This window comes from Cibotium barometz, chromosome 11 (genome assembly GCF_041138505.1).
Source record: "Cibotium barometz isolate CiBa-2024 chromosome 11, ASM4113850v1, whole genome shotgun sequence".
Lineage (NCBI taxonomy): Eukaryota > Viridiplantae > Streptophyta > Polypodiopsida > Cyatheales > Cibotiaceae > Cibotium > Cibotium barometz.
Genome location: NC_141056.1, coordinates 4,098,311 through 4,125,377, shown reverse-complemented (window position 1 = coordinate 4,125,377; position 27,067 = coordinate 4,098,311). Strand labels below are relative to the sequence as shown.

Below are 27,067 nucleotides of genomic sequence, written 5' to 3'. Positions count from 1 at the left end.
GGGGGGTGTCTCGTGGGTGGACAGGGGGGCAAGAGGGTCCACATCCTAGAGGTGGTGATAAAATTGGTCTGAGTAAACACCATCAAGCTCATGATCAAAATGGATCTGGGTGTAGTGAGAGGTGGAGGGTGTTGTGGGGGAGGGGGGTGGTTAGTGTGCACATAAGGGTGAAGTTGAGATAGGTGTGGTTGACTTCGCAATGGCAGGTAGTGGTGTCAAGGTGAAGAAGTTCGGGATGAGGCGTGCCAAAACTGGAGATACCAGTAGTAGGTAATCCACGGTGCTGGAGCTGCCTTGATGAGGAAAGTCCTGTTATAAATAATGAGATCGTGTGCAGCTTCGAGCTCCAAGGAGGTATCTCCTAGATGTTATCACCTCCTTGTCTTGTGATGGATCTCATGAGGCCCGTGCCATTGATTTCCAACTCCTATATATTAGAATATAGGCCTTGTAACCATTAGTCTTGGGCACAATATTGGATGGCTGAAATTAAGGTCGTGTGTAAAGGCACCCCAAAGGGGTGGCCTCCTCCTATTTAAAGGATGAGAACTCTTCATAATTTGAGTGAGAGTAGAGCCCAATTGCATTTGTAAGCAATTTAATAAGCAAGAGATTTCTTGTCATTGTGAGCCATGAAATCAGCTCCTTAATCACTCTAAATAAGCTTGTACCTTCTCATTGTATTAGTGGAGTAGACATTGCTCTTGTCAAATCATTAAGACAAGTGGTAAGACCCTCCCAAACCCATTCCCTTGAACACTTGTTTGAAAGGTCAAAGTGGAAAGATGAACGAGCAAGCATAAAGAGTGGAGTGCACCCGCATTAAGGTGTACATCGTCATCGACAACAACTAAAGACTCAAAGGCCATTATTAACCTTTGAAGCTCTAGGGTATTTGGTAAACCCTAGTAAATCACATCACCATGAACACCATTGTACGCCTATTTATAAAGGCATCTCCATCCATAGATTAAGGGGGGGATTCTATGTGCAATACCACCCATTCCAAGCATTCATAGCTGGTATTGAGGGGGGATATTAGAATATAGGCATTGTAACCATTAGTCTTGGGCACAATATTAGATGGTTGAAATTAAGGTCGTGTGTAAAGGCACCCCAAAGGGGTGGCCTCCTCCTATTTAAAGGATGGGAACTCTTCACAATTTGAGTGAGAGTAGAGCCCAATTGCATTTGTAAGCAATTTAATAAGCAAGAGATTTCTTGTATTTTGTGAGCTCTTTTCCTCCACACACTTGATCTAGCATGAGCACCACGTTTTCTCAACAAATCCTAGGCAACAAGCACATTTTCCTTTAGCAACACCACTTGATGAAGACAGACTATGTGTAGGCAAACTCCCAAAAGAAGATGATTTTGGTGGCAAACCCATTTGCGCATGCATAATGCCACTCGAGTTCTTGCATTGATTCTCGATGTCTTCAAGTTGTTGCGAAAGACTTAAGTCTTTCCCCCGGTTCATCACATTACATTGCCTTGCATAGGTGGTTCCTCCATTGGAGTTCTTTGCCAATCCACTTTGAAATTCCTTAGCAATGCTTCATTGGCCCGATCCATACTTTCAATGAATGCAAAGAAATATCATATATATTCTCAATCATAATATCATATACATTAAGTTGTTGAGACAAAGCAATAGCTTGTTAAGCTTGACCATCTTGGATTGATTTAAGGAGTTCCCACATTGATTGCATTTTGTTGCTTATCAGCACCATTTGCACACTTGTAGTAACATGCCCACTTGCATCCATGTTAGTGTTAGTGACTGGCACATTATCCACATTTTCAACCTCTTCTTCAAGTGTAAAATCCTTTGGCTTTCGTGGTCTTCCCATTGACGCCATAGTTGAAATTGAAAAAGTCGTAACTTGCTCAAATCTTGTCGGAATTTAGAGATATTGGGTTCTATGGATAGCCCTCAATGTAAGCTATCCAAATATGCCAAAATAGTAAAAATCCAAAGTGCCCAAGTATCCTCTGTTTTAGGGTTTTTGTCGCACTATTGAAAATGGGGAAACGGCTCTAAAACCCTAAAACTTCTCTGATATTGGTTGGCGATAGCTCATTGGAAAGCCCTTGAGTAGTACAAGCACTAGTCCAAACCTCGTTGCTTCAGTCAAAGGGCAAGCATTCTCCGTTTTGACTTTGACCAAAAAGCCAACTATGCCCGGATGCCCTAGCAAATGTTATCCGAAATGAATGATCTTTGTATTGCTAAGAAGCCCTTGACAAGTACAACACCCCCATATGCTTACTTTGCCAAATTAACGTGCTATTTTGGACTAGGCCCCACTTTGACCTAATTCCAAGATCTTTCGGTTGGACAATCAAAGGTTATCGGAATCAAGTCCTTGATAGCTTCAATTGTAGCCCTAAATACAAGCTTTCAAGCTATGCATAACCTTTCAAATCAGCCATGTTGATTTTTGACTGAATTAGGGTTTTAGGTTGCAGCTATGCATAAATTTTGACCAAATTTCGGCAGCATCTCTTTTGTAATTTGGCCCAAATCTCAAATATCCTATGCACAATATATTAAATGCAACCCAATGGCTACACAATGTCAACTTCTTTGCACCCCAACTTGCAACCAAAGCAATCCACTCTTTGTCAAATTAAAGTAAATTGTCCTTGGCCAATTGTTGCCAATGCAAATTGCCCTTGCCAATTGTCAATTCTTTCACATGAGAATGCACCATTGTTTGCAATCCTACCAATGAAGAATATGTCAATTCGATGTAGTGCATCGAAGCTTGCTAATCTCCTAGTCAAGTTCTTTAAACCCTTGTGCCCAAGTTTAAATTCTAAGGGCACAAGTTTGGGCCATGTCTTCACCACCAAGACCTAATCCCTCACCGTACCACATTCCCACGGCAATCACAGCACAGTGAGTTCAAGCCATGCCCTCCCTAGTCTCTCCTCCACATACTGGGGTACCCTCACACGTCACTAGTGGTGGCTAGAAATGAGAAGTGTATTATAATGTGATGTGGAGAGTGATTGAATCTCAAATAGATGGTGAGATCACTGATTTTAAGCATGACTCATACTCTTAAAATTGTTCATACATTCAAGTATGTACTCATGCTCATCCATGAATCCCCAATGATCTCAATACATCAAGTGTCCATAGTATGCCTATGCCCTTACCATGGCATAAGATAAGCATAGGCAATCCAACAAAGCATCACTTACGCATAGGTTGCATCTAAGCATGTGTATTATGAAGACTCTCTTAAAAACCCTTGATTGGATATACCAATTGACTCAATCTTGCTTGATATTACCCTTTCATTATACATAAACTCCATCATGAAAAATAGTTTTCATCAATCAAGCAAACACCTCTAGGCATATGATTATGGCATTCATGTGAGTATGATTTCCATCATATGCTATTCAAATAGAATAGGGACGGCCATGAATATCATATATTGCATCCAAATGGCACAAGGAAGCAAGAAACCCCACATTGTTGCTCTAGGGTTTTGCTCAATGGCTCATACGAAGCTTGCCATTGCAAATTGTATCAATTAAAGTGCTCAATGCCAGCAAGGCCATACAATTATCTTGTAATGATAGCGATGCCATGGAATTAGGGTTTCTTGATAAAAACCCCTAATTCTTGAACCAAGAAATCAAGAAATGTCTAAATTCTTTACATGGAATGGTTCCAATAGCTTAATCCTTGTTCAAATGGAAGCATAAGAGCGGTATGGCCACCATTCAACAAAAAATAGCACGTGTTTGGCTAATAGGCAATCCAATGATGCTAATGAATGCAATAAACCACTAATTAGGTTTATGAAACCCTAATTTAATGGTTTATTTTGTTTGCAGCCAAAAACCCCAAATGCAAGTGCACAAATCATTCCCAAGCACCATTGAGGGCACAATTAGCATAGTAATTGAGGAATCTTACACTTATGAGTTGAATGCTTGCGTGAAAATCTCCATATCCAAAGCTTCCAAGCATAGCCACATCTTTGCTCATGGGGGCAAGAGAAAGAGGCTCCATTGTTGACCATTAAAGCTGAAATCACCATCATATGAAGGTATGTATCAAGCCTTACCAAGAATTGGAGAAGCTAATACAAGACTTTGGAAGCTCCAAAACACCATGGAAATCAACAGAAACGCGTCAGTCTCACGGGTAGCAAATCACGTAGAATTCATGAGTATTTTGCATGAAATGAAGCTTATCACAAGCCATTGCTAACCCTAGGCTTTTGCTAAGCCTTAAGCCACACCCTGCCAAGTATTTAGCTCTCTATCAAGCTCTATAATCACACAATACTCAGGCAACTCCTGTGGCAACCTAACAAGTAGCAGCTCTTCACGAAAATTGCTATTATTAAGCTCATTGAGAAGCCTAAGCCATGCCTAATCAACACCCTAAGCTATGGCCAGCCGCCGTTAGCCAAAGATTGAAGCACCAAAGCAAGCAAGAAGAGGGAAAGAATAAAAACATTTTGGATTAGCAAAAGTAATCATGATTAGTGAGATTAATAACTTTCTTCCCCCAAATTAGGTCTTGCAATTTGAATTTTGGTGTGGCTCCCCCAAAATTAGCTCCACAGTAAACCCATGGCCCTAAAAGCTTTAGGAATTAGACCAAGAAATGGAACTTTCACCATTCAATGCCACCATAGTCATCTTCTTGATCAAGAAAATCAAGAACACTCAAAAGGATTTCAAGAAAATTCAAGAGAGTGGATCAAAGGCATGGCCTCTGATACCAATGAAAGAAGGGAGGGAGGAGGGACTCGTTAATGTGGAGTCTAGACACATTATACATCGTTTACATGGATGGAGTCTACGAACATGGGCGAAGGTCACCATGGAAGCTTGCATGGGCAAGGCTTGAATTTATATTGAGTAAAAGTGGTCATTAGAACTTGGGCTTATAATTGCCTTCTTATATACTTTTGCTCATGTTCACACACACTTACTCCTTGGCCCCCACATTTGGCCATGCCCATGGTCCCCCTTTTGGCCCTTGGCTCGTTTACACAATCTTGCCCACGGTCCCCTTTGGCCAAGTGATAGTGTTTTAACTTTAGCACTTCATTATAGATGTAGCAGGGACATTTGATTTTTTAAGTTATTAAAAACCTTTAAAAAGTTTTGTTTTAATCAATGCATGTAGACACGGAGAGGTTAATTAATGCACCTTGACGAGTTTTCTCAATATGTATACCTTGTCAAAGCGATGAAGTGTTCGAGCGTTACTATACTATACTTCGAGCGTTACTATACTATACGAGAGTGAGATTGATTAACTTACCACCTCTCCCTCCCACACCATAAGGTGTGTAACGAACCTCTTAAAAAAAAAAGAGAAATTAAGGCACAATGTTACCTAGAAAGATGTAAAAAGCAAGTTTCAAAATTTTGAATGTGAGTGGGCCAGTCCACTACATGGAGGGAAGTGAAGGCAAGAATACGACAGGCTAAAAGAGGAAAGAAAATTGAAAGGTAAATAAAAATAGAGGAAAAATGATTTCTCGTCCTAAGATGGATGTGGGTGGGAGGCGAGAAGAACCACCGTTGGATGGGAGAGAGCGAGGTCCTAGTAAGTGGGAGAAGAACACGGGAGAGTAGAAAGTTGTTCTCGGACAAAACCTCTACTCGGCGATTGGACGAGCTCCGTCCGCCATAGCCAGGCAGGCTTTCAAGCTATTTGTTGCTTCAATTGTCCTTCAGGTACCTTCCCACGGCTGTTTTGATGTGGGTTTCCTTTCTTGCGACTTGGTTCTTTACCGCATCTCGGGTTCTGCTGTTTTAGCTCCCATTGGAGACCTAATTGGTCTGCGTCCGGCTGCGCCATTGTGCAGGATTTGGCCCTTTTTGGCTTTTGGCTTTCCCCCTTCGTGCAGCAGGGCGCCATGTACGATGATGCCAAGCAGCATAGGCAGTCTGCAGATGATGGTGGGCAAAACCCACAACACGATAAGCTTGGATTTGTCCCCGTTCATCAACAGCAAGACCTGAAGAGGCCTCCAGATGCAGCCCCTGCCTCTACACACCTCGAGCCATCTCGCTCTTTAAGCTTGGGTTTACAAGCTGGCACTCCCACACTGCCCCATCAGGAGGATCATCAGCCTCCGGAGCATTATGGTCACCTTCATGAATTAACTGGTTCTCGCCCATTTGGTCTTGACAACCCCATTTCGCATGAAGAGCATTCAACAAGCGTCACCCAGACCTTGGACACCACACATGCAGCAGGCATCGCCAATCATAGCCAGACCTTGGAAAATACATCTGCCGCTAGAAACTCCTTCAATAGCCATAGCCAGTCCTTGGAAGCTACTCATGCACCCATCGATAATAACACTCACCATGGCCAGACCATGGAGGCGTATGTAGCTGTCAACACCCACTCTGACCGGACCATAAAGGCATATGTAGCCATCAGCACACACCATAAACAGACCACGGAGGCAACACATGCAGCAAGCAACGGCCAGCCCCAGGCAGAAAACAATATCCACCATGGCCATATCCAGGGCTTGGTAGCAAGCGATGCCCATCACAGTCATAGCCAGGCAGCTAATGTTGTCCACCATAACGCCCATAATGGCCATAGCCCGACCCTGGAAGAAACCCATACAGCAAGCAAAATCAACCATAGCCGGTCATTTGAAGCTACACACACAACTAGAAACACCCACCTTAGCCAAATTCTGGAAGCTACACATGCAGCAAGTAACACCCACCATAACCAGGCCTTGGATGCCACACATGCAGCAAGCAATACCCACCATAGCCTGAGCTTTGATGCCTCACATGCAGCAGGCAACACCGACCATAGCCATAGACAGACTTTGCATGCTACACATGCAATAAGCAACACCGACCATAGCCATGTTCAGAATTTGGAAGCTACCCATTGGGCAAGTGACTTCAACCATAGCCATGCACAGGCTTTTGAAATCACTCAAGGAGCACGCAACACCAACCAAAGGGATGTTCAGGAAGCGGAAGCTATCCATGTGGCAAACAACACCGATCATAGCCAGACAGTTGAAGGCCCTCTAACACAACCAATGGAGCTTGGACACGGAGACATTCAGATGTTGTCTCCCCATAGTTCTGCACCTCCAGAGCAGACTGAAAGCCTGCACCTTCAGCTCATCCCAGCTTCTGAGCTCCAGAAGATTGAGCAGCAGTACCCACCAGCCTTTGCTGCACATGAAGCTGTGATTCAGGACAAGGAACTGTTTATGGCCACCCTGGATAACTTTCTAGCAGCTCTTGGGATGCGGTTGATGTGAGTGGTCGTCAACACATCCAAACTGCACTGTTTCTGCATTGTACAGCATTGCAATTTTTTTTCTGGTAAATAGCACCAACTTTCAATTTCTTGATGAATTGCTATCATTGAATTTCAATTTTACAGGACTCCAAAACTAGGAGGTGTAGATATGGACCTTCATGCTATGTATTGTGAAGTTACTGCACGTGGTGGAATTGAGCAGGTATTATCCTTCATTTTTTGCCCTTTTTCTTTTGGAATGAGAGGGTGCTTTTACGTGGTTGATGGACCGTTGTTTTCAGTATGTTTGTTCACAGCCATACTCCGCTGATGCGAGAGAAATATTGGCTGGTCAAACTAGTCTAAAAGCGCATCGGAGATCCTCTGTTGCTAGATTTCTTTGTGCATGCTGCCTTAAACCCAGTGAAATACGTGTCCTCAGGTTACTAATTGGCCATTTTGACTGCTGCTAATCGCTTATTCAAGCTCTCTCTAGAAAGATGAGTGGAATAAGCACTTGGCCAATGAGTAATAGCAAGATGTTTTCCCACAGCTTTAGATGTCTCTGCATGCCAACATGGTATATACTATAGGCGGCATGTGTATCCAAGTGATAGTTCAGCAGAGGATGGGGTTGCTAGGATTGGGGGGTGAATCTTTTGTCCAGTTTTGGGGTGGGTGAATCTTTTGCCTAGTTTTTGTGTTGACTCAGATGATTCTTTGAGAGGACTGTGTCGAAGAGTGGAAATGTCCTAAGTGGGGAGGAATGTTATGTACCTAGCACTAACCCTTGGGGTTAGGGACTAATCCAACAGGGTTAGGGGAGCCCTGGGATTAGGGAAAGCAGTCTTGTATAGGAGGTTAAGGTTCAATATTAATAAAACCAAGGTTATTGGCTATTTATGACTGGACTGATATTTATAGCAGCAATAAACACTATATAAGCGAGTCTTGGGTTATTATTGACTCATTGTGGTTTGGACGTGGACCAAGAGGCTTATTTTTGTCATGGATGTAGCGGATCATGGGTAGTCTTGTCAAGGGTGTTGGAAATACACGAACACGAAGAGATAGGGACAAAGTGACTGAGAGAGAGAGGAGGAAGAGAGTTACACCATATACGCTCCCAAAAGACTAGTTCATATTGATTATGAGTTTGTATATATAGGTGAGATCTGGGTGTGATATATATAGCTCCAAATACATGAACACGAAGAGATAGAGATAGAGTGACTCAAAGAGAGGAGGAAGAGAGTTACACCATATACGCTCCCAAAAGACTAGTTCATATTGATTATGAGTTTGTATATATAGGTGAGATCTAGGTCAAGTTAGGGTGTGATATATATAGCTCCAACACCCCCACTCAAACAAAGGTCTCTAGCTGCGAGTGAAAAAACCCTTGGGGAGTACAAGGGAAAAACCCGAGTCCCTATACATATATATTATATACAAAAGATCAATGTGCGTAATGTGAAAAAGTATCTATAAGGATACAAAAAATACATTTTGTACAAGTTTAATTATTCAGGGTGTGAGTGTGAAAAGTATTAATCTCCAAAGCATGAAGCTGCAATAACTCCAAGTTCTCCACGTAATTATGTGAATCGAGCTTCACTCAGTCCTTTGGTGAATATATCTGCAATCATCTGATCTGTGGGGCAATGCTCAATCATTATTGATCCTTTCTTCACTTCATGTCGAACATAATGATAATGAATAGCAATATGCTTGGATTTGCTATGTTGAACATAATCCTTGGCAAGACTAATGGCACTTTGATTGTCACATCTAAGTGGAGTACTTGATGATGATGGATGTAGTAATTGACGAAGCCATACCAATTCATGAGCTGCTAAAGATGTAGCTACATACTCAGATTCGGTTGTAGAGACTGCAACACAACGCAGTTTCTTGCTAGCCCAAGAAATTAAGCAACCATTAATAAAGAAATAATTTTCACTTGTAGATCGCATAGATGAGTGAGAACTTGCCCAGTCAGTATCTGAATAACCAAGAAGACATAAAGAATCCGAGGGAGAGGATTCTTGTTGGTGGCGATAGATGAGTCCAAAGTCTTTAGTGCCTTTCAAATATTTAAGAACACGTTTGGCTGCAGTCCAATGCCCAACAGAAGGAGAAGCAAGATGTTGCTTCAAGAAATTAACCGCAAAGAGAATATCAGGTCTGGTGTTTAAGCCAACAAATTGTAAACAGCCAATGAGATTAGCATAAGGTTGATGTGGGGCTAATGCTTCATCATGAGTCGTAGCTGTATACTTGGTGGAGCTTACAAGACATGGAGTATTTGCAGAATGAGCATTGACGAGACTAAACTTTTCAATAATATCGTCAATGAATTTTGATTGACGAAGAAACAAGATACTTTTCTGGCGATAGCGCTGAACTTGAATACCAAGACAAGAGTGAATCTCACCAAGATCCACCATCTCAAAAGCCTATGAAATCTTCTTTATGAGTTGCATGAAGTCAAGATTATTGGAAACAAGTATGGTATCATCGACGTATAGAGCAAGAAAAACAAATAGAATACCTTCGCACTTGATATATATATTAGGATCAGAGAAACAAGAGATAAATCCGTTCGATGTGAGGAAGAGATCAATTTCGATATAGCAAGAACGTGATGCCTGCTTCAAATCATAAAGAGCGCGATGAAGACGGCACACAAGATGTTCCTTGCCAGGAATTGAAAATCCTTCTGGTTGTTCCATATAAATCTCTTCTTTGAGATCACCGTTAAGAAAAGCAGTTTTCACATCCATTTGATGAATCTCCAAATCAAAATGAGTAGCAAATGCCAAAAGGACACATATGCTAGTCATGCGAATAACAGGAAAAAATATATCATGATAATTAACACTTGCAACCCTTGAGTATCCTTTTGCAACCAAATGAGCTTTGAACTTATCAAAAGATCCATCAGCCTTTGTCTTTGTTTTATATACCCATTTGCACTTGATAGGAATACGATCAAGAGGCAAGTCAGTAAGAATCCATGTACCTTTGGAAATCAAAGAATCATATTCGGCTTACATAGCCTCTTGCTAGTGATCCTTTTGTGGAGAAGAGATAGCTTCTGTATAAGTTGCCGGATCTTCATGAATATTCATAGTATCATCAAAACTGTCATCATAGACATGATTTGAACCATGTTCAATATCAATGGGAAGATCAATGTATATATCAAGATTATCACTAGAATCCTTCGCAGGGTCTTCATAATCCTTCATAGGAGAAGAAGGATGCACAACATCTTGAGAGATACAATGATTATCAAATAGAAAAGGAAAGCAGTAAGTAAGGATTGTGTATCATCAGAATCCTTACTAGGCCATGTATCTCCCATCGAACGTTCATCGAATAGAGCATCACGACTGATGATGACTTTCTGAGAAGTAGGATCATAAAATTTGTATCCCTTAGAATTATCAGAATATCCAATAAATATAACTTTCAAACCAAGAAGATCCAACTTTTGTCGCGTATCTCTTGGTACATGAATATAAGCAATGTATTCAAAGGTGCGAAAATGTGATACAGAAGGAGTTTTCTTTCTCTAAATTGTAATGGAAATCTTACCAGCAGGTGCAGTTGTGGGAAGATGATTTTGAACAAAGACTGCTGTATGAATTGCTTTAGCCCAAAAGCTTATAGATAATCTGGAATGAATAAGCATACATCTGATAGCATTAAGAATGGTTCGATTCTTACGCTCTGTAATGCCATTTTGTTAAGACCAAGATCAACAAGCCGGGCAACAGAAAGAAGATTCCTTTGAAGATCTGGAACATGCAAAACTTCTCGCAATATTCTGGTAGAGGAAAGGGTGTCAAGATATAGATTACCAACACCCATGACTTTACAAGTAGTGTCATCAGCAAGATACACCAATTTCTTAATTGGAAGAGCATGATAATTATGAAGCCATTGAGATTGGTAAGTCATATTACGAGTAGCACCAGAATCAACAATAAAAAGAGAACCATCTCGAATAATAAGTACTCTTCCAGGAGAAATATCATGATGAACACAATTTACTTCTTGATGATTATGTTCATCACTCACTACTTGTATGTTGAGCAGCATATGTGCGATTGCGATCTTGATCATATCGCCTTTTGAAACAACGATGAGATGGATGATCTATACGACCACAATAGTCACAAGAAGTACGATTTTTGGAGGAATTTGAACGAGGTTGCGTAGTGGTAATGCCATGTTCCTTATCATATTAACGTGCACAACAATCAGAGACAATATGGCTATTCTTATCACAATAGGAACAATTATTATTGGGATAGGAAAGTCCAGAAGAATTGCCACCTTGATAAGAGCGACCACTACGAGTAAAACGCGAAAAGGAACGCTTATGAGCAATACAAGCTGTTTTGGAATCTGTAGCTTCTTGTGTATTTGAAACACTGTCAGAATTCTCTGTACGACGTTCATGTCGTTGAGAATATTCAGTGAGAGAAATACAAGCAGTGTCAAAATCAATGCCATCCTTGTTAGACAGAATAGTGACAATATTATCATATGAAGGATCCTTGATCGTATGAAGAAGATGTGTAACCAACTGATTTCGTGCAATAGGACCACCAGCAGCAGCAAGTTGATTGATGATGTCTTTGAAGGATTCAATATGCGAAGTCACATAAGAGTACCGATTTTGTATTGTAAATTGTTCAGGAGATTATGAAGATAAAGAATTTATGTAACAGATTTCTTCTCAAAAGTAGTAAGAAGATACTGTCATATATCATGAGAAGTAGGAAGATTGAATACATCTAGCATAAGAGAATCATGAAGGGCAGATAAGATATACCGATGAGCAGCTTTATTACGACGGATCCAATTCAAGTAATCAGTTTGCCATTGCTTAAAAATAGGACCAACAGTAATAAGAGCGTTATTCTGTTCTGCATCAACAGGTTGAGACGGACATACAAGATTGCCCAAAACAATATCAGAAAGATCGTCACCTTCAAGTATCAACATCATCTTGGCCTTCCATCTAGGAAATCCTTGGCCTTGAAACAGGGGAACAGATCGTTGACCAGATGGAAAACCATTAACGAGAATAGAAGCTGCCATCTCGGATTGCGAGAATATGTATAGAACGAGATCAGAGAATTTGCAGACCATGAAACGAGAACATAACAAAGGAGGACCCTGAAAGTTATATGAGATACGTGTACGAAAAGCAAGCGGTAATGAACTCGTCAAATATAGAATGTGATTTACGAGTTACAAAAGCAAGTGGTGATGAAAAGTAGTACCTGAAAATAAACGAAACGTGATATGCAATAAGAGAGTAACTCCAAAAATAGTTGGAGCACTGCTATTTTGAGACGTTGACGAGTCCAAAAATTGGCTATTTTTGGATTAAAACATGAAAAGCGTGTAGTACACAAAAAATGAGCAAAAGTTTGTTACACGAGAAACACCATAACTTTCAACTCTGAACTTTGATAAAGCTGAGCAAATACTCAGAATTTACCGCACGAGTTGCACGTTGCTTGTTTTCCTGTTTTAAGTGCTGTTTATCTGAAATGACATAACTTTTGATAGGAATATCAGATTGACAAACCAATTGACTCTATAGAAAGCTTGCGACGCCGTGCACACACCAAAAACTGGTTTTGGTACCAATTGCATTTCTATAATACAATTCCAATTAGGATAAGATAGGGGGGTCCAGATCGACCATTCATAAACTTGTTAATGGGAGCCCTTTAGTGGGTAATTCGGGACCCAATCTGGTGTACAGTTCTCATATTTCTCTCTCTCTCATCTCTTTAAAGTTTGAAGTATTAAAGTGGATTGCTAAACTCACGAAACTCAGGATACAGAGACGGTGTGAGCATTTGTGTGACGCTCTAGATGCTGAATATTCAATTGTTGATGCTCCTTAGGCTGAAGGCTCCAACGCTTGAGGCTTGATTACTGAATTATGATATGAATGAATAATGGATGATATGCTGGGCTATTTATATGAGTGCTAGGTGCTAGTCGGTTGGCTGAAGGGCTGGCCGACTATAGCTATTTTATTCTCCACGACTGATGCATGATAAATAAATGATATTACATGCTGGAAATTATGGGAAAAATGCCAGATAAATTCTAATAAATACTAGATGATATGTGAAGGATTCTACAATGGTCTAGATGGCCTATATGCATATGGAATGAATGCTATGCATAAATGCACACGTCAAACTAGGCTTCTACTGACTCTACATGCATCAATGCATCTCTTCAAGTGGGTTAAGGGGCTCTGTCTAAGGCTGAGAATGACTTACGTAGCTGGTGCTTGCAGCCTGACTTATCCTGGACTGAGGATTACAATGGGGTCATGGCATACGATAATTATCATCCTAAAAGGTACTAATAATGTACATGTTGCAATGATGATGATGAGCCATCTTGTCACCATGCACTACAGTGTAGAGTGCATGTGACATATATGCCCTCAATTTTGAAAAATGATGGGGGGATTTAAGATTAATGCTTTAATTAAGCAAGATTTACATAATTTTTGGAAAGCCCCTAATTTTCTTTGATGAATACCTTCTGTCCGTTGGTTGATTTTATCATGGAGGCTCACTCTTTTTTGTTGATGATTCAGCTGCTGGTCAATGAGAGAATGGTGCAGGCGAGCAGTAGGCTGTTGATGGCTAAGTAGGCGGGCAACGCTTGGCGATGTTGGTTGCAACGTTGTCAGCTAGGCTGCACACAGTAGCTTGGCAATGAGGCGGCAGCGTTGACAACTGGGCAGCGCACAGTAGCAAGGCGGTGCTGAGGTGTATGTACAGCAAGTTGGGTAGTTGTGGTGGGCAGCTCAGAGGCGGCAATGAACACAGAAGCAGTGTTGAGCTGTCGACAGTTGGTGCCGCACACGAGCAGTTGTGGCGGGAAGATTAGAGGTGGCAACGAACAGAGAAGCAGCACTGTGGTGTTGACAGTTGATAACACACGTCGGCAGGCTATAGCAGTAAGTCGATGTGGAGCAGTGCACGTAGTAGATGCGTACCAGGCAATTGAAGAGAGTAGTGGCTACGGGCCAGGCGAAGGTCCTGTTTTGAAACCATGTTAGTTTTCATGGTAGAGCTATAGGTACAATGCTTAGCCATGGAGGTTGAAAGATCTTCATGGCATAGGAGTGTGTGTTCAAAAGGATAGACAAAGAGAAGACATGCTATAGAGAGTGAAGTACACGACTCAATGATGTGAATTGATTAATTTCTTCAATGAAATACATGCACCTTATAGGTTTACAAAGGTTTCCCCAGGCGCACACAAATATGTAGATATTATTTGATACCTCTCTAAGAGGTGGTTCACATAGGCAAGACTACCACTCCCTAGGAGGTGGTTCACACACACACACACACACACACACACAAGCAATACCTTGATCCCAACAATTACGTATACCTATGCCTCCACTTACACGTTAGTGATATCTCCCCACTAGGCGCCCCATGTCTGGTCTCTAGCCTGACCCCCTGCTAGTGTGCATGTGTAACTTTGTTGAACACAATGCTAATCAATACACTGAAATACACCAAGATCTAATGTATAGAACCAGATGTACAAGAGATCAAAGCAAAACAACATAGCATGAAATATGTGAGTGAGTCTATATATAATGGTGAGTGAACATATGTACAAGAGCCCTCTGATGTGAGGTGACTCTGAGTAGAAAGACCAGTGTAGAAGCAGAGATGATGTCGGAGCTGAAGCACGGTCGGTGACGAAGGCTTGCGTCGATGTGAGGCAAAGCAGTCCAAGAGGTGGTCGGTGTTGAAGGCTCCCGTTGGTGGATGCAGAGGCACTCCGAGGTGGTAGTGGTAGCGGAAGATGAGGTGATGCAGGCTCTAGTGACAAGGGTGTTGCGGTACTTGAGGTGGTAGTGGAGTAGAGAGGGCTGCCGTCCCAAGTGGTGTAGTGGTGCAAGCTCTGGTGACAAGGGTGCTACGTACTTGAAGGGTGTAGGCTCTGGTGACAAGGGTGCTGCGTACGTGAAGGGTGAAGAGCAGAGAGGGCTACCGTCCCGAGTGGTGTAAGCTTTGGTGACAAAGGTGCTATGTACCTGAAGGGTGTCGATGGTGAAGATAAGTAGAGAGTGGGCTGCCGTCCCGATGGTGTGATGTAGCAAGACATAAAACGCTGATATGCTCTACTGTAGCAAAGAGGGCTGTTGTCCCATAAGCTGTGGTAAAACGTTGATGATATGCTGATGTAAAACGTTGATGATATGCTGATATAAACACTGATGATGTGCTGATATAAATTTTTTGATGATATGCTGATGTAAACGCTGATGATGTGCTAATGTAATCTATGTAGCAGAGAGGGCTGTTGTCCCATGAACAGATATGTAACGCTGATGTACTGAATGTAGCAGAGAGGGCTGCTATTCCATAGTGTGGCCTGTAGTAGAGAGTGGGTTGCTGTCCCAAGGTGTGGCGAGATGATAAAACGGTGAGGTGCTGTAGCGTCAGGCGATGATGATAAAGCGATGTGGTGTAGAGCCCGGTAGTAGCAGCAGATGGTACCGGATATGGTCAAGAAGTGGTACCCAATGATGAACGATGAGACAAAGCTATATATACTACGTGGGACTGTTGGTCGGCCAGCCTAAAGCCTGTTGGCCAGCATCAAAGACACATAAAATCCCAAATAAAACCAAAAAACCCAAAAAATTTCCTTTTTAGGGCTGGACAAAAAGCTGTTTTCACACAAAAGTAATTTGATGAATTGACAAGAGATGCACAAGGAGCCGGAATGGCTGGCCCCTCCCTCAAATAACGTATATTGATCTTGGGAGAATCAAGTACATAGTGTCATGGGCATTTCTTGAAAGAGTGCACAGAGTGGAAGCAAAAGGGCACTAGAGTGTGCTGAATAGAGAGTGCAAGAGAGAGAGAGATATGGAGCAACTATGCTGAATATACTGAAGCAATACAATCCCAAGCAAGAGACACAAGTAGTCTCATAAGTGAGGGAGCAAAAGATATACAAGACAAGATGAAAAGGTGAGAGGCCAGCCCACCTATTTATAGGTGGGGAGAGCTGGCCGACTGGAGCTACAATGCTGGCCGACTTGACATCAGTAGCTGGCCAACTGGGAAAAAACCATAGAGGCTGGGAAAAAATCCTAGAAAAATCTGTAAAATAGTGCAAAAGGGACCAAAAGGACACCAGAAATGGGCAGAAATTGGGGATGAATGTGCTAACACCCCCTCTCAGCACTAGATGTTGAACAAACTCCGAGAAGCCGAAGAGGAGGAGCTAAGCAAGCCTGAGAAACTGGCTTGGTGAACAAATGTGCAGCATTCTCCGCTGAAGGACAATACTCCAAACGCAAATCTCCAGCAAGAACCCGTTCACGAACATAGTGATACTGTATCTCAATGTGTTTCGTACGAGCATGAAACACAGGGTTTTTGGCGATGGCGATGGCGATGCAACTCTGATTGTCACACCAAAGAAGAGTAGATCCGGCAGGAGGACAGCCAAGCTCCTCCAATAATCTCCGTAGCCAAATCGCCTCACATGCAGCATAACAAACCGCATGATACTCCGCCTTTGTAGAGGAAAGTGCCACAATAGGCTGCTTTTTACTGCTCCATGAAATGGCTCCAGACCCGAGTGTAAAAACACAACCAGTGGTCGAACGCCGAGTATCTGGATCTCTAGTCCAATCTGAATCAGACCATCCAACAAGAGTGCATCCTTGGCCATAGAAGATGCCAAAGTCCAAAGTGCCACGCATGTACCGAAGAACTCTGAGAGCACACGCCAATGCTGCTGACGGGGTTTGGATGAGAAAGAACTCAATAAACTGACTGCGAAACATATGTCCAATCGGGAGTAGGTCAACCAAACCAAACAACCGACGAGAACCCGATACTGTCCTTGATCAATCCTTGGAGAAGCATCAAGTAGACAAAGCTTCTCACTAGTATCCATAGGAGAAGATACTGGTCTGCATCCAGTCATGTGAAATCTGTCAAGAATCTCCTGTGTGTACTTCTGCTGAGAGAAGAAAATGTCCTTCGAGGTCTGCCAAATCTCAAAGCCAAGAAAATAATGCAGAATCCCTTTCTTTTGTTGATTCTTCCCTTTATCTCGCGTTGCCAAAGCTCCATCAGGACCACCAGAAGTGCCAGTCCGCTCCTCAAAGCGAGACTCAATCTCATAACGGAGGGGAGAACTTCCCTCCAAGTAACTGGAACAGGATGAGGAGAAGAAACAAGAGACTGAAAATATGCATCAAACCTCTCTGGAAGCTTGGAGAGAAGCCGAATAGCCATGTCCTCTGTAGAGATGTCGTTGCCGCAAACAGCAAGCTCGTCCCGGAGATCTTTCATCTTCGAGATGAAAGCAAATAAAGATGGAAAGGCGGAAACTGATAAGTTCATAAGTTGCTTTTCCAACGCCAAAATCCGACCCGGAGACTTAATCTCGTAGAGATCTGCAAAAGCCTTCCAAACTTCATGTGCAGCATCTGCTGTACGCACATGAGAGAAAACAGAATCGTGATAGTTCAACATCAGAAAGGAGAAAACGCGACGATCATTCGCTTGCCAAATATCAATATGTGCCCGAGTCACACCATCGGAAGCAAGGGTGGAAGGGGTGGCATTGGCCGGCGTAACAAGTCAATCCCAAAGATCCATGCCACGCAAGGCCAATTTCACCTTCACCTTCCATAAGGTGTAGTTGGAACCATCCAACTTTGCAGACTTAGAGAACATATGAAGAGAAGTCGGAGCAGCCATCACAAAAGCTTGGGCTCAATCTCAGAAATATGCACAATCTCAGAAGAAGAAGTGTCCTCCACAGGGCACCCTTTGGTGGCACCCTTGGTGGTACCAAGGGTGCCACCAAAGCTCGAACCACCACAATCCCCCTCTGCAAAAGCGAATGTCCACCGGAGAGGAAAACGCAGCCAAAGAGGGGCTGCTGTCCTGAAATAAACAGGCCGCCTAGATCCAAACTCCAAGTAGGTTGAGGGGTGACCAACCCCTGTAGCTAACATGGTCAACCCTAGAGGCTAAAATAGGACACCAAACAGGAAGCCAACAAAAGGAGATGATGTCTAACACCCCCTCTCAGCAGCGGATGCTGGGTGAACTCCAAGAAGCCAGAGACGCCGTTCTCAATCATAGATGAAAGACTGCAGAAACATATACCAGGAAAGCTCCACAAGCGATCTCCTCAGCAACTCAGCTACAAAAGCAACAGAACAAGCTACCAGGTACACCGTTGCTCTGGAAGAAAACAACCATGTAGGCTGCGACATGCTGCTCCAAATAATGGTTCCAAACCTAAGTGTAAGAACACTCGTTGAAGTTGTATGTCGTGTTTCCATCTTGGAGAAGGTATGAAAAACCTCAATCAACCAAAATCAGATCTTGTAGATAATCATTCATGGGAGAAGCAGGGTGCTCCTCACTGGAACCCTCTGAGTCTATCTGCTCAAACTATGTAACAAGAGTTGCCAAATGTTGAAAAGAAGCATCCTCTGGAAAGGTCGGCATCGCAAGATGTAAAGACTCTGTAGAAAAGATGGGCTCCATCTGCTCAAACTCCGTACCATGAGTTGCCCAATGCTGTACATAAGCACACTCCACTGAGGTGGGCATCGCAAGATGAAAGGACTCCACATCCCCCTCTGAAAAAAGATGTCGTCGGAGTGGTACAAGCCCAACTTGATTCTGATCCAAATCCAAAAAAACTTTGGAAGTACCATTGTGCCCTAGGCACGGTTAGCAACCATAGATCCAAAGCATCCCACTAGGTCCAAAAGTCCATCCTCCAAAACAACAAACCTACACACTGCAGCAAACCAAATGTAGAACTGGCAGGGGGAGGGGCATCCTCAGAAGCATCACAAAGAGATGCAAAGGTAGACTCCTCACAATGTGGAAGGGAAGCAGGAATATAAATTGCAATGGTAACAAGATCCCAAGAATTAGCAACAAACAAGTGATCCATGTGAAAGGATCACACCTCACAGGCAAAACATCCTCTTTTCTTTGCAAACACTGCAAAGAACACAGGCTCGGACAAAATAAACTCTGCTCAGGATCTCTGAAAAGATCACTAGTCTCCTCCAAAAAACTGTAAACTCCTGTCACAGAAGAAAGTCTCCACAGATACAAAAGTTAAAACAGCTTCCGAAATTGATCCTCAAGTGAAGTAGTTCTGAGTGTAGAAAACTAACACTGCTGTCCAGCAAAAAAACATCACTCCACCGCCAACAGAAGGCAAGGAACATGAAGAAACCGGGTAACTGTAAAAGGGCCAAGAACAAAACAATAGATGCTGCAAAATCAGCAAAACGCTTATTGAAATCAGAAATTCAGTATCCTCCTCAAGTACCAAACTGCCTCCAAAGCCACAATCCAAACAAAACCCCCTCTACAAGTGATCTGTGTCCACTAGAGAAGAAAACGCAGCACCAGAGGCTACAAACCTGAAAATTCAGGCCAACCAGGTTCCACACCTCATATGAGGAAAAACGTTGAAGAGGAGGTACCTTCGGGTCCAACGGAAGGAGCCCAGGTGAAGGTAGAGCTACCAGTAAGATATGTTCAAAAAAACACAGCAACTATGGCTGCAAATCTGAAAATGCAGAAGTATTTGGGACAGTAGATAGGGCTGAATCTTGAAAAGTAGAAGAGATATGGTACCACGAAGTCCTCAGATCAGCAAACAGAAACAGCAAACCTGTAGGAGAAAAAAACGCAGCAAAGATGCTGCTGCTGTCTTGCTGAGAACAGCCAGCTCACACTACAAAAAGGGGTAGATGCTGAAAACTGCTGCAAATCTGCTGTAGAAAACCACCTGTAGAAAAAATGCAGCACACTAGGTGCTGCTGCCCAGAAAACAGCGCAGAAAACAGGTGTGAATTGGGTTCTCAGAGGTCAAACCAATGAAGGAAGACCGCGGGATGCTGAGAAGAAGAGCTCGGAAGTGGCAGACGACCAACAGCAACCTGAGAAAAAAAAATGCAGATCTGTCCACCTGCTGAAAAACGCAGATCTAACCACCCGAGGATGGAGAATCCAACACTGTAGATCACCGGCGCTCTGATACCATGATAGAATGCACAGCGGAAGAAGGGAAAATGGAAACACAGGAGAGTGTGAGAGAGAGAGATGAAGAGGTATAGACTTGCTCTCAATATCATCAACCAAGGATACATGTCCCGAGCAAGTGGGGAAGAAGACCTCGTATGTGAGGGACTGCAACAAACAATGCTAAGCAATGAGAAAGGAGTGAGGGTATGCTGGCTATATACATGCCATGAAGTAGGCAGCTGAGCAGCTCACGACTAGGGAAAAAATCCTCCACGACTAGATAAAAAGTGCCCAAGACTCCATATAATGGGGATAAAATATGGGTAAAATAGTGAGGGGTGACCAGCCCCTCTAGCTAACATGGTCAGTCCTAGAGGCTAAAATAGGACACCAAACAGGAAGCCAACAACAAGGAGATGATGTCTAACAGAAAGTGGGAAAAAATGGAGAAACACCTAAATGGGCGGGCACACCCACAACAATGGCCCTGGTGTGTAATGTACAGACAGGAGATGATTGCTAACACTTCCTTTCAGCTCCTCTCAGCTCTTGGATGTGGAACCAACCCCAATGAGCTGGAGTGCCGCTGGAGCATAGCCTGAGGTAGAGACTTCGTGAAGAGGTCCACCGTATTGTCCTCCGTCGAACAATAAACAAGCAAGATGTCACCAGCCAAAATCTTCTCATGAACAAAGTGATATTGTATCTCTATGTGCTTGGTCCGGGCATGGAAGACCGGGTTCCGAGCAATAGCTATACAACTCTGGTCATCGCACTGGATGACCGTGGGTTCCTTCTGTGGAAACCCAATCTCGCCAAGCAACCTCCGCAGCCACACAGCCTCGCAAGCAGCACCACAAGCAGCCCGGTACTCTGCCTTTGTAGTTGACAAGGCAATAGTTGGCTGCCTCTTGTTGCTCCATGAAATAGCTCCTGAGCCAAGGGTAAATCCGTAGCCTGATGTAGATCTCCTTGTGTCTGGATCTCCTCCCCAATCTGAGTCACTCCCACCTTGGAGTTTGACTCCATCCGTCGTTCCCCCTCTATCGTTCCCCCTCTAGTGTCATAGAAGAGTCCAAGATCCTTCGTACCCTACAGATACTGCAAGATCCGCAATCCTGCGTCCCAATGAGTCTTCAAAGGCGTCTGCATGAATGAGCTCAACAGCTCCACAGGAAAGCTCAAATCCAATCTGGTGTTCAGCAACCAAATCAATGAACAAACGAGCTTTCGATACAGAGAGGCATTAACCTGCTCACAAGGATCATTCACTGTAAGCTTGGTGTTCGGGTCCATTGGTGAAGTAATAGGCTTGCAGTTCTCCATCCCAAAGGCCTCAAGCAACTCATGAATATACCACTGCTGAGAAACAAAGAACCCCCTTTGGGTCTGCCGAATCTCCAATCCCAAGAAGAAATGGACTAAGCCTAAGTTGGTCATCTCAAACTCCTTTGACAAGGCAGCCTTTGTCATTGCTATGTGCTCCACATGACCGCCAGTGAGGATGAGATGATCCACATAAAGGATAATCAAGTGACCAAACTGCGTTCCTGAAAGAGATACAAGTTAGGATGTGCAATTGATCTCTGAAATCCTGTCCATAGAAAGAAGGAATCAATCTTCTGATTCCAAGCCGTGGGAGCTTGCTTAAGACCATACAAGGCCTTTTGCAACCTGTAAACCATCCCCTTTGATCCTGGAACCTCAAAGCTTGGAGGCTGCTCAACATACACCTCCTCCTGCAAGTAACCATTAAGGAACACGGATTTTACATCCATCGATATATGGGCCACTGCTGAGAAGAGGCAAGGGCAAGAACGGTCCGAATCATGGTCATCCTCGTTGTTGGTGCAAATGTATTCTCATAGTCGATGCCAGGCCGCTGAGCATAAACCTTAGCCACAAGTTTGGCTTTGTGCTTGTCCACCGACCCATCAGACGTATACTTGGTCTTAAAGACCCACTTGACACAAATGACTGACCGTTTTGACGGCCTCGGAACCAACTCCCAAGTTTTATTCTTCTCTATGGCATCTAGTTCCACTTGCATGGCTTTCCTCCAAGTCTCCTGAGAAAGAGCTTCCTTCAAAGTTCACGGAAGTGGGCTCTTTGTCCCGAATGATACGAGACATCAAAGCATAGTTTACCTGTAACAGCTCCGCTGAATGACTTTTGTCACGAACTTTGTGTGATCTTCGAGGTCTGTCCTCTGTGGTCCACTCAGAGGGGAGCTCCGTAACACCTGACTCCCGAAGGGTGTCTAACAACCACTTTGGTACTCTAACAAAGCGTGGAGCCTCCTGTTGTTGCTAGGGCTCATCTCCAGCCTTGGGCTCGACCTCTACAACTGACTGAGGCTGGCTAGCTGGAACAATAGATTGGGAATCATCCTCAGACTCATTTGGTGCTCCAAGAAGCAGCGGCTCATCAACAATGGAAGCTGGAACATGCTCATTAAAGACAACATCTCTGTTGACAACAACCTCGTTCCGCTTCGGGTCATACAACCTGTAGCCTTTGGAAAGAGAGTTATATCCCATAAATACAAGCTTCTGGGACTTCGAGTCAAGCATCCCCCTCTGCTACTTTGGAATGTGAACACAGGCATCACTCCCAAACACACAGAAATGGGAGACATTTGGTTTCTTGCCAAAATAAGTCTTAAATGGAGTCATCTTTGGTACTGAAGTCGTCGAAGATTGATTGAGGATATGGACAGCCGTAGCCATAGCCTCTCCCCAAAGTGGACAAGGAAGATCACGATGCTCCAACATCATCCTCGCCATCTCCACCACAGTCCAGTTCTTTCGCTCAACCACTCCATTCTCCGAAGGTGAACCTGTATTGGCCAGCTCTCGCTTGATGTCATGTTCCGCACAAAACCGCACAAAATGCATTAGAAGAGAACTCTCTTTCTTTGTCAGCCCAAAGAGTCTTTACCTGCAATCAAGACTCCTTCTCCACCATAACATGCGACTCCTTGAACCGAGCAAAAGCTTGGTCCTTTTGGGAAAGAAAGTAAATCTGCTGCAATCATCAACAAGCAGCAGCATAAAGTGCAAAGAACCTCCCAAGGATGGGGTCTGCATAGGGCCACACAAGTCAGTGTGTACAATGTACCAACTCCAAAGGTTTCGAAGCCCGCCTAGTAGCCTGCTTCGGAAAAGATTCCTTGTGCTGCTCACCACGGATGCAAGAACTACATCGTCCTTGCCTGCTGCCAACATCTGGCAAGCCATTCACCATGTGGTCTTGGAAAGCGATCCGCAGCGCATCCACATTCAAGTGGCCAAAATGGAAGTGCCACAAGTCACCGATCTGAGTGCCTGTCAGAGAAGAGAGTGTAGAGAGTTTGTAGATACCATTCTCCACTCCCCCTTCCCATACAACCTGGCCTATTTCTTTGCCCGTAGAGCAACAGAATGCTCCTTAAACTCCACCCGAAAGCCAGTCTTGCAAACCTCATGCACTGACAATAGATGAAAACGAAGTGCTGGACGTAAAGAACATGAGAGGAATGCTTCCCCCCTTTACCATAAGGAATAATCTCCATCCTGCCCTCACTATGAATCGGTATAGTGGAATTGTCACCAATGAAAATGCGACCTAACTGTCGTTTAAGATCCTGTAAAATAACTCTCGAGAAGGAGTCATGTGCCTGGAAGCACCACTATCGAGAATCCACTCTCGAGTATCCCTGGCGGTGAAACCAACTGTCACCCTGCTCGAAGAAGATGAAGCATGTGTGTCCAAAATCTCCAAATGCACAAAAGTTGGAGTCTTGGTAGCTGAAGCTGAAGAATCAACATTCTTCTCAGTACTTCACTTATTAGGACATTTCCTCCAATAGTGGCCTTTCTTGCCACAATCGTTACAGGTCCGCTCGGCCTTCAAATTATCACGCTCAGAATCGGGCTCTTCTTAGAAGATTTCTCCAATGAAGGCCCTTTGCCCTTGGCCAGTCCAGGCCTCAGAACCTCCGCCCTGGGGAGGGTTCGTAAAATGCTCTTCTTGGTCCAAGACCATAGGCACAAGCTCCTCCCATGTGATGGTGCTGAACCTCCCACTGGTGATTAAAGAAGAATAGAAAGCTGAGTACTGAGAGGTCAGATGAGATAGCAAAGTGATGGCCATGTCCTCTGAAGATATCTCCTTCTCGGCCTGAAGAACCTCCTGCTGAAGAGCCTGTAACTTGTTGATGTGCTCGTGCATTGTCGAAGACTTTGTAGGATTCATCATCCACATCTGCACTTCCAAGGAGATTCGCTTCATGGGTGATACCCTGTTATACAAAGAAGCCAAATGCTACCAAATACCTCTGGCCGGCATCATATGTTTGACATGATTAATCACTTGTGGTGTGCAATTAAGGAAGATGAAAGAACGCACACGGGCATTGACACGATCCCACAGCTGTGCCTGAGCCTCCCGTTCTTTCTGAGTAGAGGGTAAAAGCCCCCGGTTCTCCAACTCCGGCCGTGGAATACCAACCACAATGAAATCAGTCAAGTTATAACACTCCAAGACAAACTCCATCGTTACCTTCCATATGCCGTAGTTGGTCCTGTCCAATTGGCGATCCACCGGGAATGTGGGTAGAGTAGGGATCTTCACGTGCTTAGCCATCTCAAGCAAGTCTGCCATCTCAAGGGTTCACAAGGTCTTGTGAAGGCAGGGTGGGTGGGAAAAAAAATGAAGAAGAGGCTGCAAATAATATGCAAGGTGGCTGTCCAACGGTGATGGCCTCCTTCTACCCAATCTCCAAGTCGTGAACAGCCCAAGCAATCTCCAATCAGCACCACAAATTAGCAAACCTTGAAGCTCCCAGTGTCTCCAAGCTTCAAGCCACCTGGGGCTTTGAAACCATGTCGGAATGCACAGTGGAAATATGAGACAAATGTAGTAGAGAGCAAAACGCAGAAGAAAGAGAGAGAAGCTGTATAAACTCTGCTCTATACACAAGATCCGGTACAATGATACAAAACAAGGTGTGGGGGCAAGGGTACCACCCTAGACTACTGGTCGGCCAGCCCAAAATAGGCCGATAGTAGACAACATGCTCACGACTGGGAAAAACATCAGTCGGCCAGCTCATACCAAGTCGGCCAGCAGATGAAAACAGGTCGGGTTGTAATAGACCCAGTCGGCTAGGAGCAAATCAGTCGGCCAGCTCAACAATCCCCCCCACGACCAGCAAAACTGGGAAAAATAACATGGAAAGTGGGAAAAAATGGAGAAACACCTAAATGGGCAGGCACACCCACAACAATGGCCCTGGTGTGTAATGTACAAACAAGAGATGACTCCTAACAGAAGGGAACCCTAGGAAAGCTTCCCCTATGGTTCAACTTGCGAAAGGAAGGTTGAAATTAGGGTTTTCAGCAAAAGACTAGAAATTATAGCAAAAAAAACAGCTCTTCTACTGAATTTCAATCATTGGGAGTGTGTGGAGAGTGAACACCAACTAGAAACACTCTTGGAAGCTTGGAAAACACACTAGCAAGCTGGGATATGGAGTTGGGAAGGAGAAAGTGCAGAAAATACAGCCAAAGAAGGGGGCGCCCACCTCTAGAGAGAGAGAGAGGGAAGAGAAATATGGTGAGTTGTCCACTCTATGTGTTAAGTAGAGAGGACAAGTGCCTTGTGGTGCAAGCTAGAATGGACATATGGCTGGTTGCTCCCTTTGTACCAGATTGGGTCCCAACTGCCCCCCTCCCCAAGTGTGTGCCAAAAGCATCCTCACTTGAGTATTTTTATAGTATTTTATTCCATTAGAAATAGATCACATGGCTATTTTAGTCCGAGCTTGCTCTACAAGCTTTCTTTTTACAAATATTGGATAATAAAATATTTCAAAAATCTCACTCCCATGACAGTCCTCCCGATTTAGGAGACAGCCGTCCTCGGTTGTAATTATCAGCACACACGAGTGATCAAATACATTAATCGTTCCCACATTGGATTCACTCACAATGTCATTACATATTTAAGTGGATTCACTCTCACATTGGATTCACTCATAATAATTAATTGGATTCACTCTCAATGTCCTCACACGCGTCGCACGTGCCTTAGAGTTGATCGAATTCACTCACAATCAAACTCCAAAACCTTTGCACGTGTCACACGTGTCTTAGAGTTGATCGGATTTACTCACAATCAAACTCCCATAATCTTTACATGCATTACACATGTCTTAGAGTTGATCGGATTGACTCACAATCAAACTCCTACATTGGATTCACACACAATGTTTTCATATGCGTCACACGTATTCACAGAGTATACCACACGTCTCACAGTTGGTTGGATTCACTCACAACTAACTAGGGTCACCCTCTAAAGAATCAAATTCACAGAGTATACCACACGTCTCACAGTTGGTTGGACTCACTCACAACTAACTAGGGTCACCCTCTAAAGAATCAAATTCACTCTCGATTCTTATACCACAGTGGGTTACCCTTATCAAGAATTAATTTAGAAGAGTTGATTGGATTCACTCACAATCAAGCTCACACATTTCTTACATGCGTCACACATGTCACAGTTGATTGGATTCACTCATAACCAACACTCAATTTGTGATAAGTTATGCGTCACAGATAAATATCACTAAGTATTCATCATAGACATGTAGAAGAGACATTGTATCAAGGCCTTCTAT

At 43.6% G+C, this 27,067-nt stretch overlaps 1 protein-coding gene across 2 annotated transcripts in view; it reads left to right on the top strand.

Moving 5' to 3' along the window:
* Positions 1-5,532: 5,532 nt before the first annotated feature.
* LOC147633668 (uncharacterized) overlaps positions 5,533-27,067 on the top strand; it is a 59,260-nt gene continuing 37,725 nt past the window's right edge. For both annotated transcript variants that reach the window (XM_086804640.1, XM_086804639.1), the window contains exons 1-3: positions 5,533-5,724; positions 5,856-7,294; positions 7,424-7,502. In XM_086804640.1, coding sequence (XP_086660766.1) covers positions 5,907-7,294; positions 7,424-7,502 — 1,467 coding nt within the window. In that variant the 5' untranslated portion in view covers positions 5,533-5,724; positions 5,856-5,906. The remainder of the gene's footprint in view (positions 5,725-5,855; positions 7,295-7,423; positions 7,503-27,067) is intronic.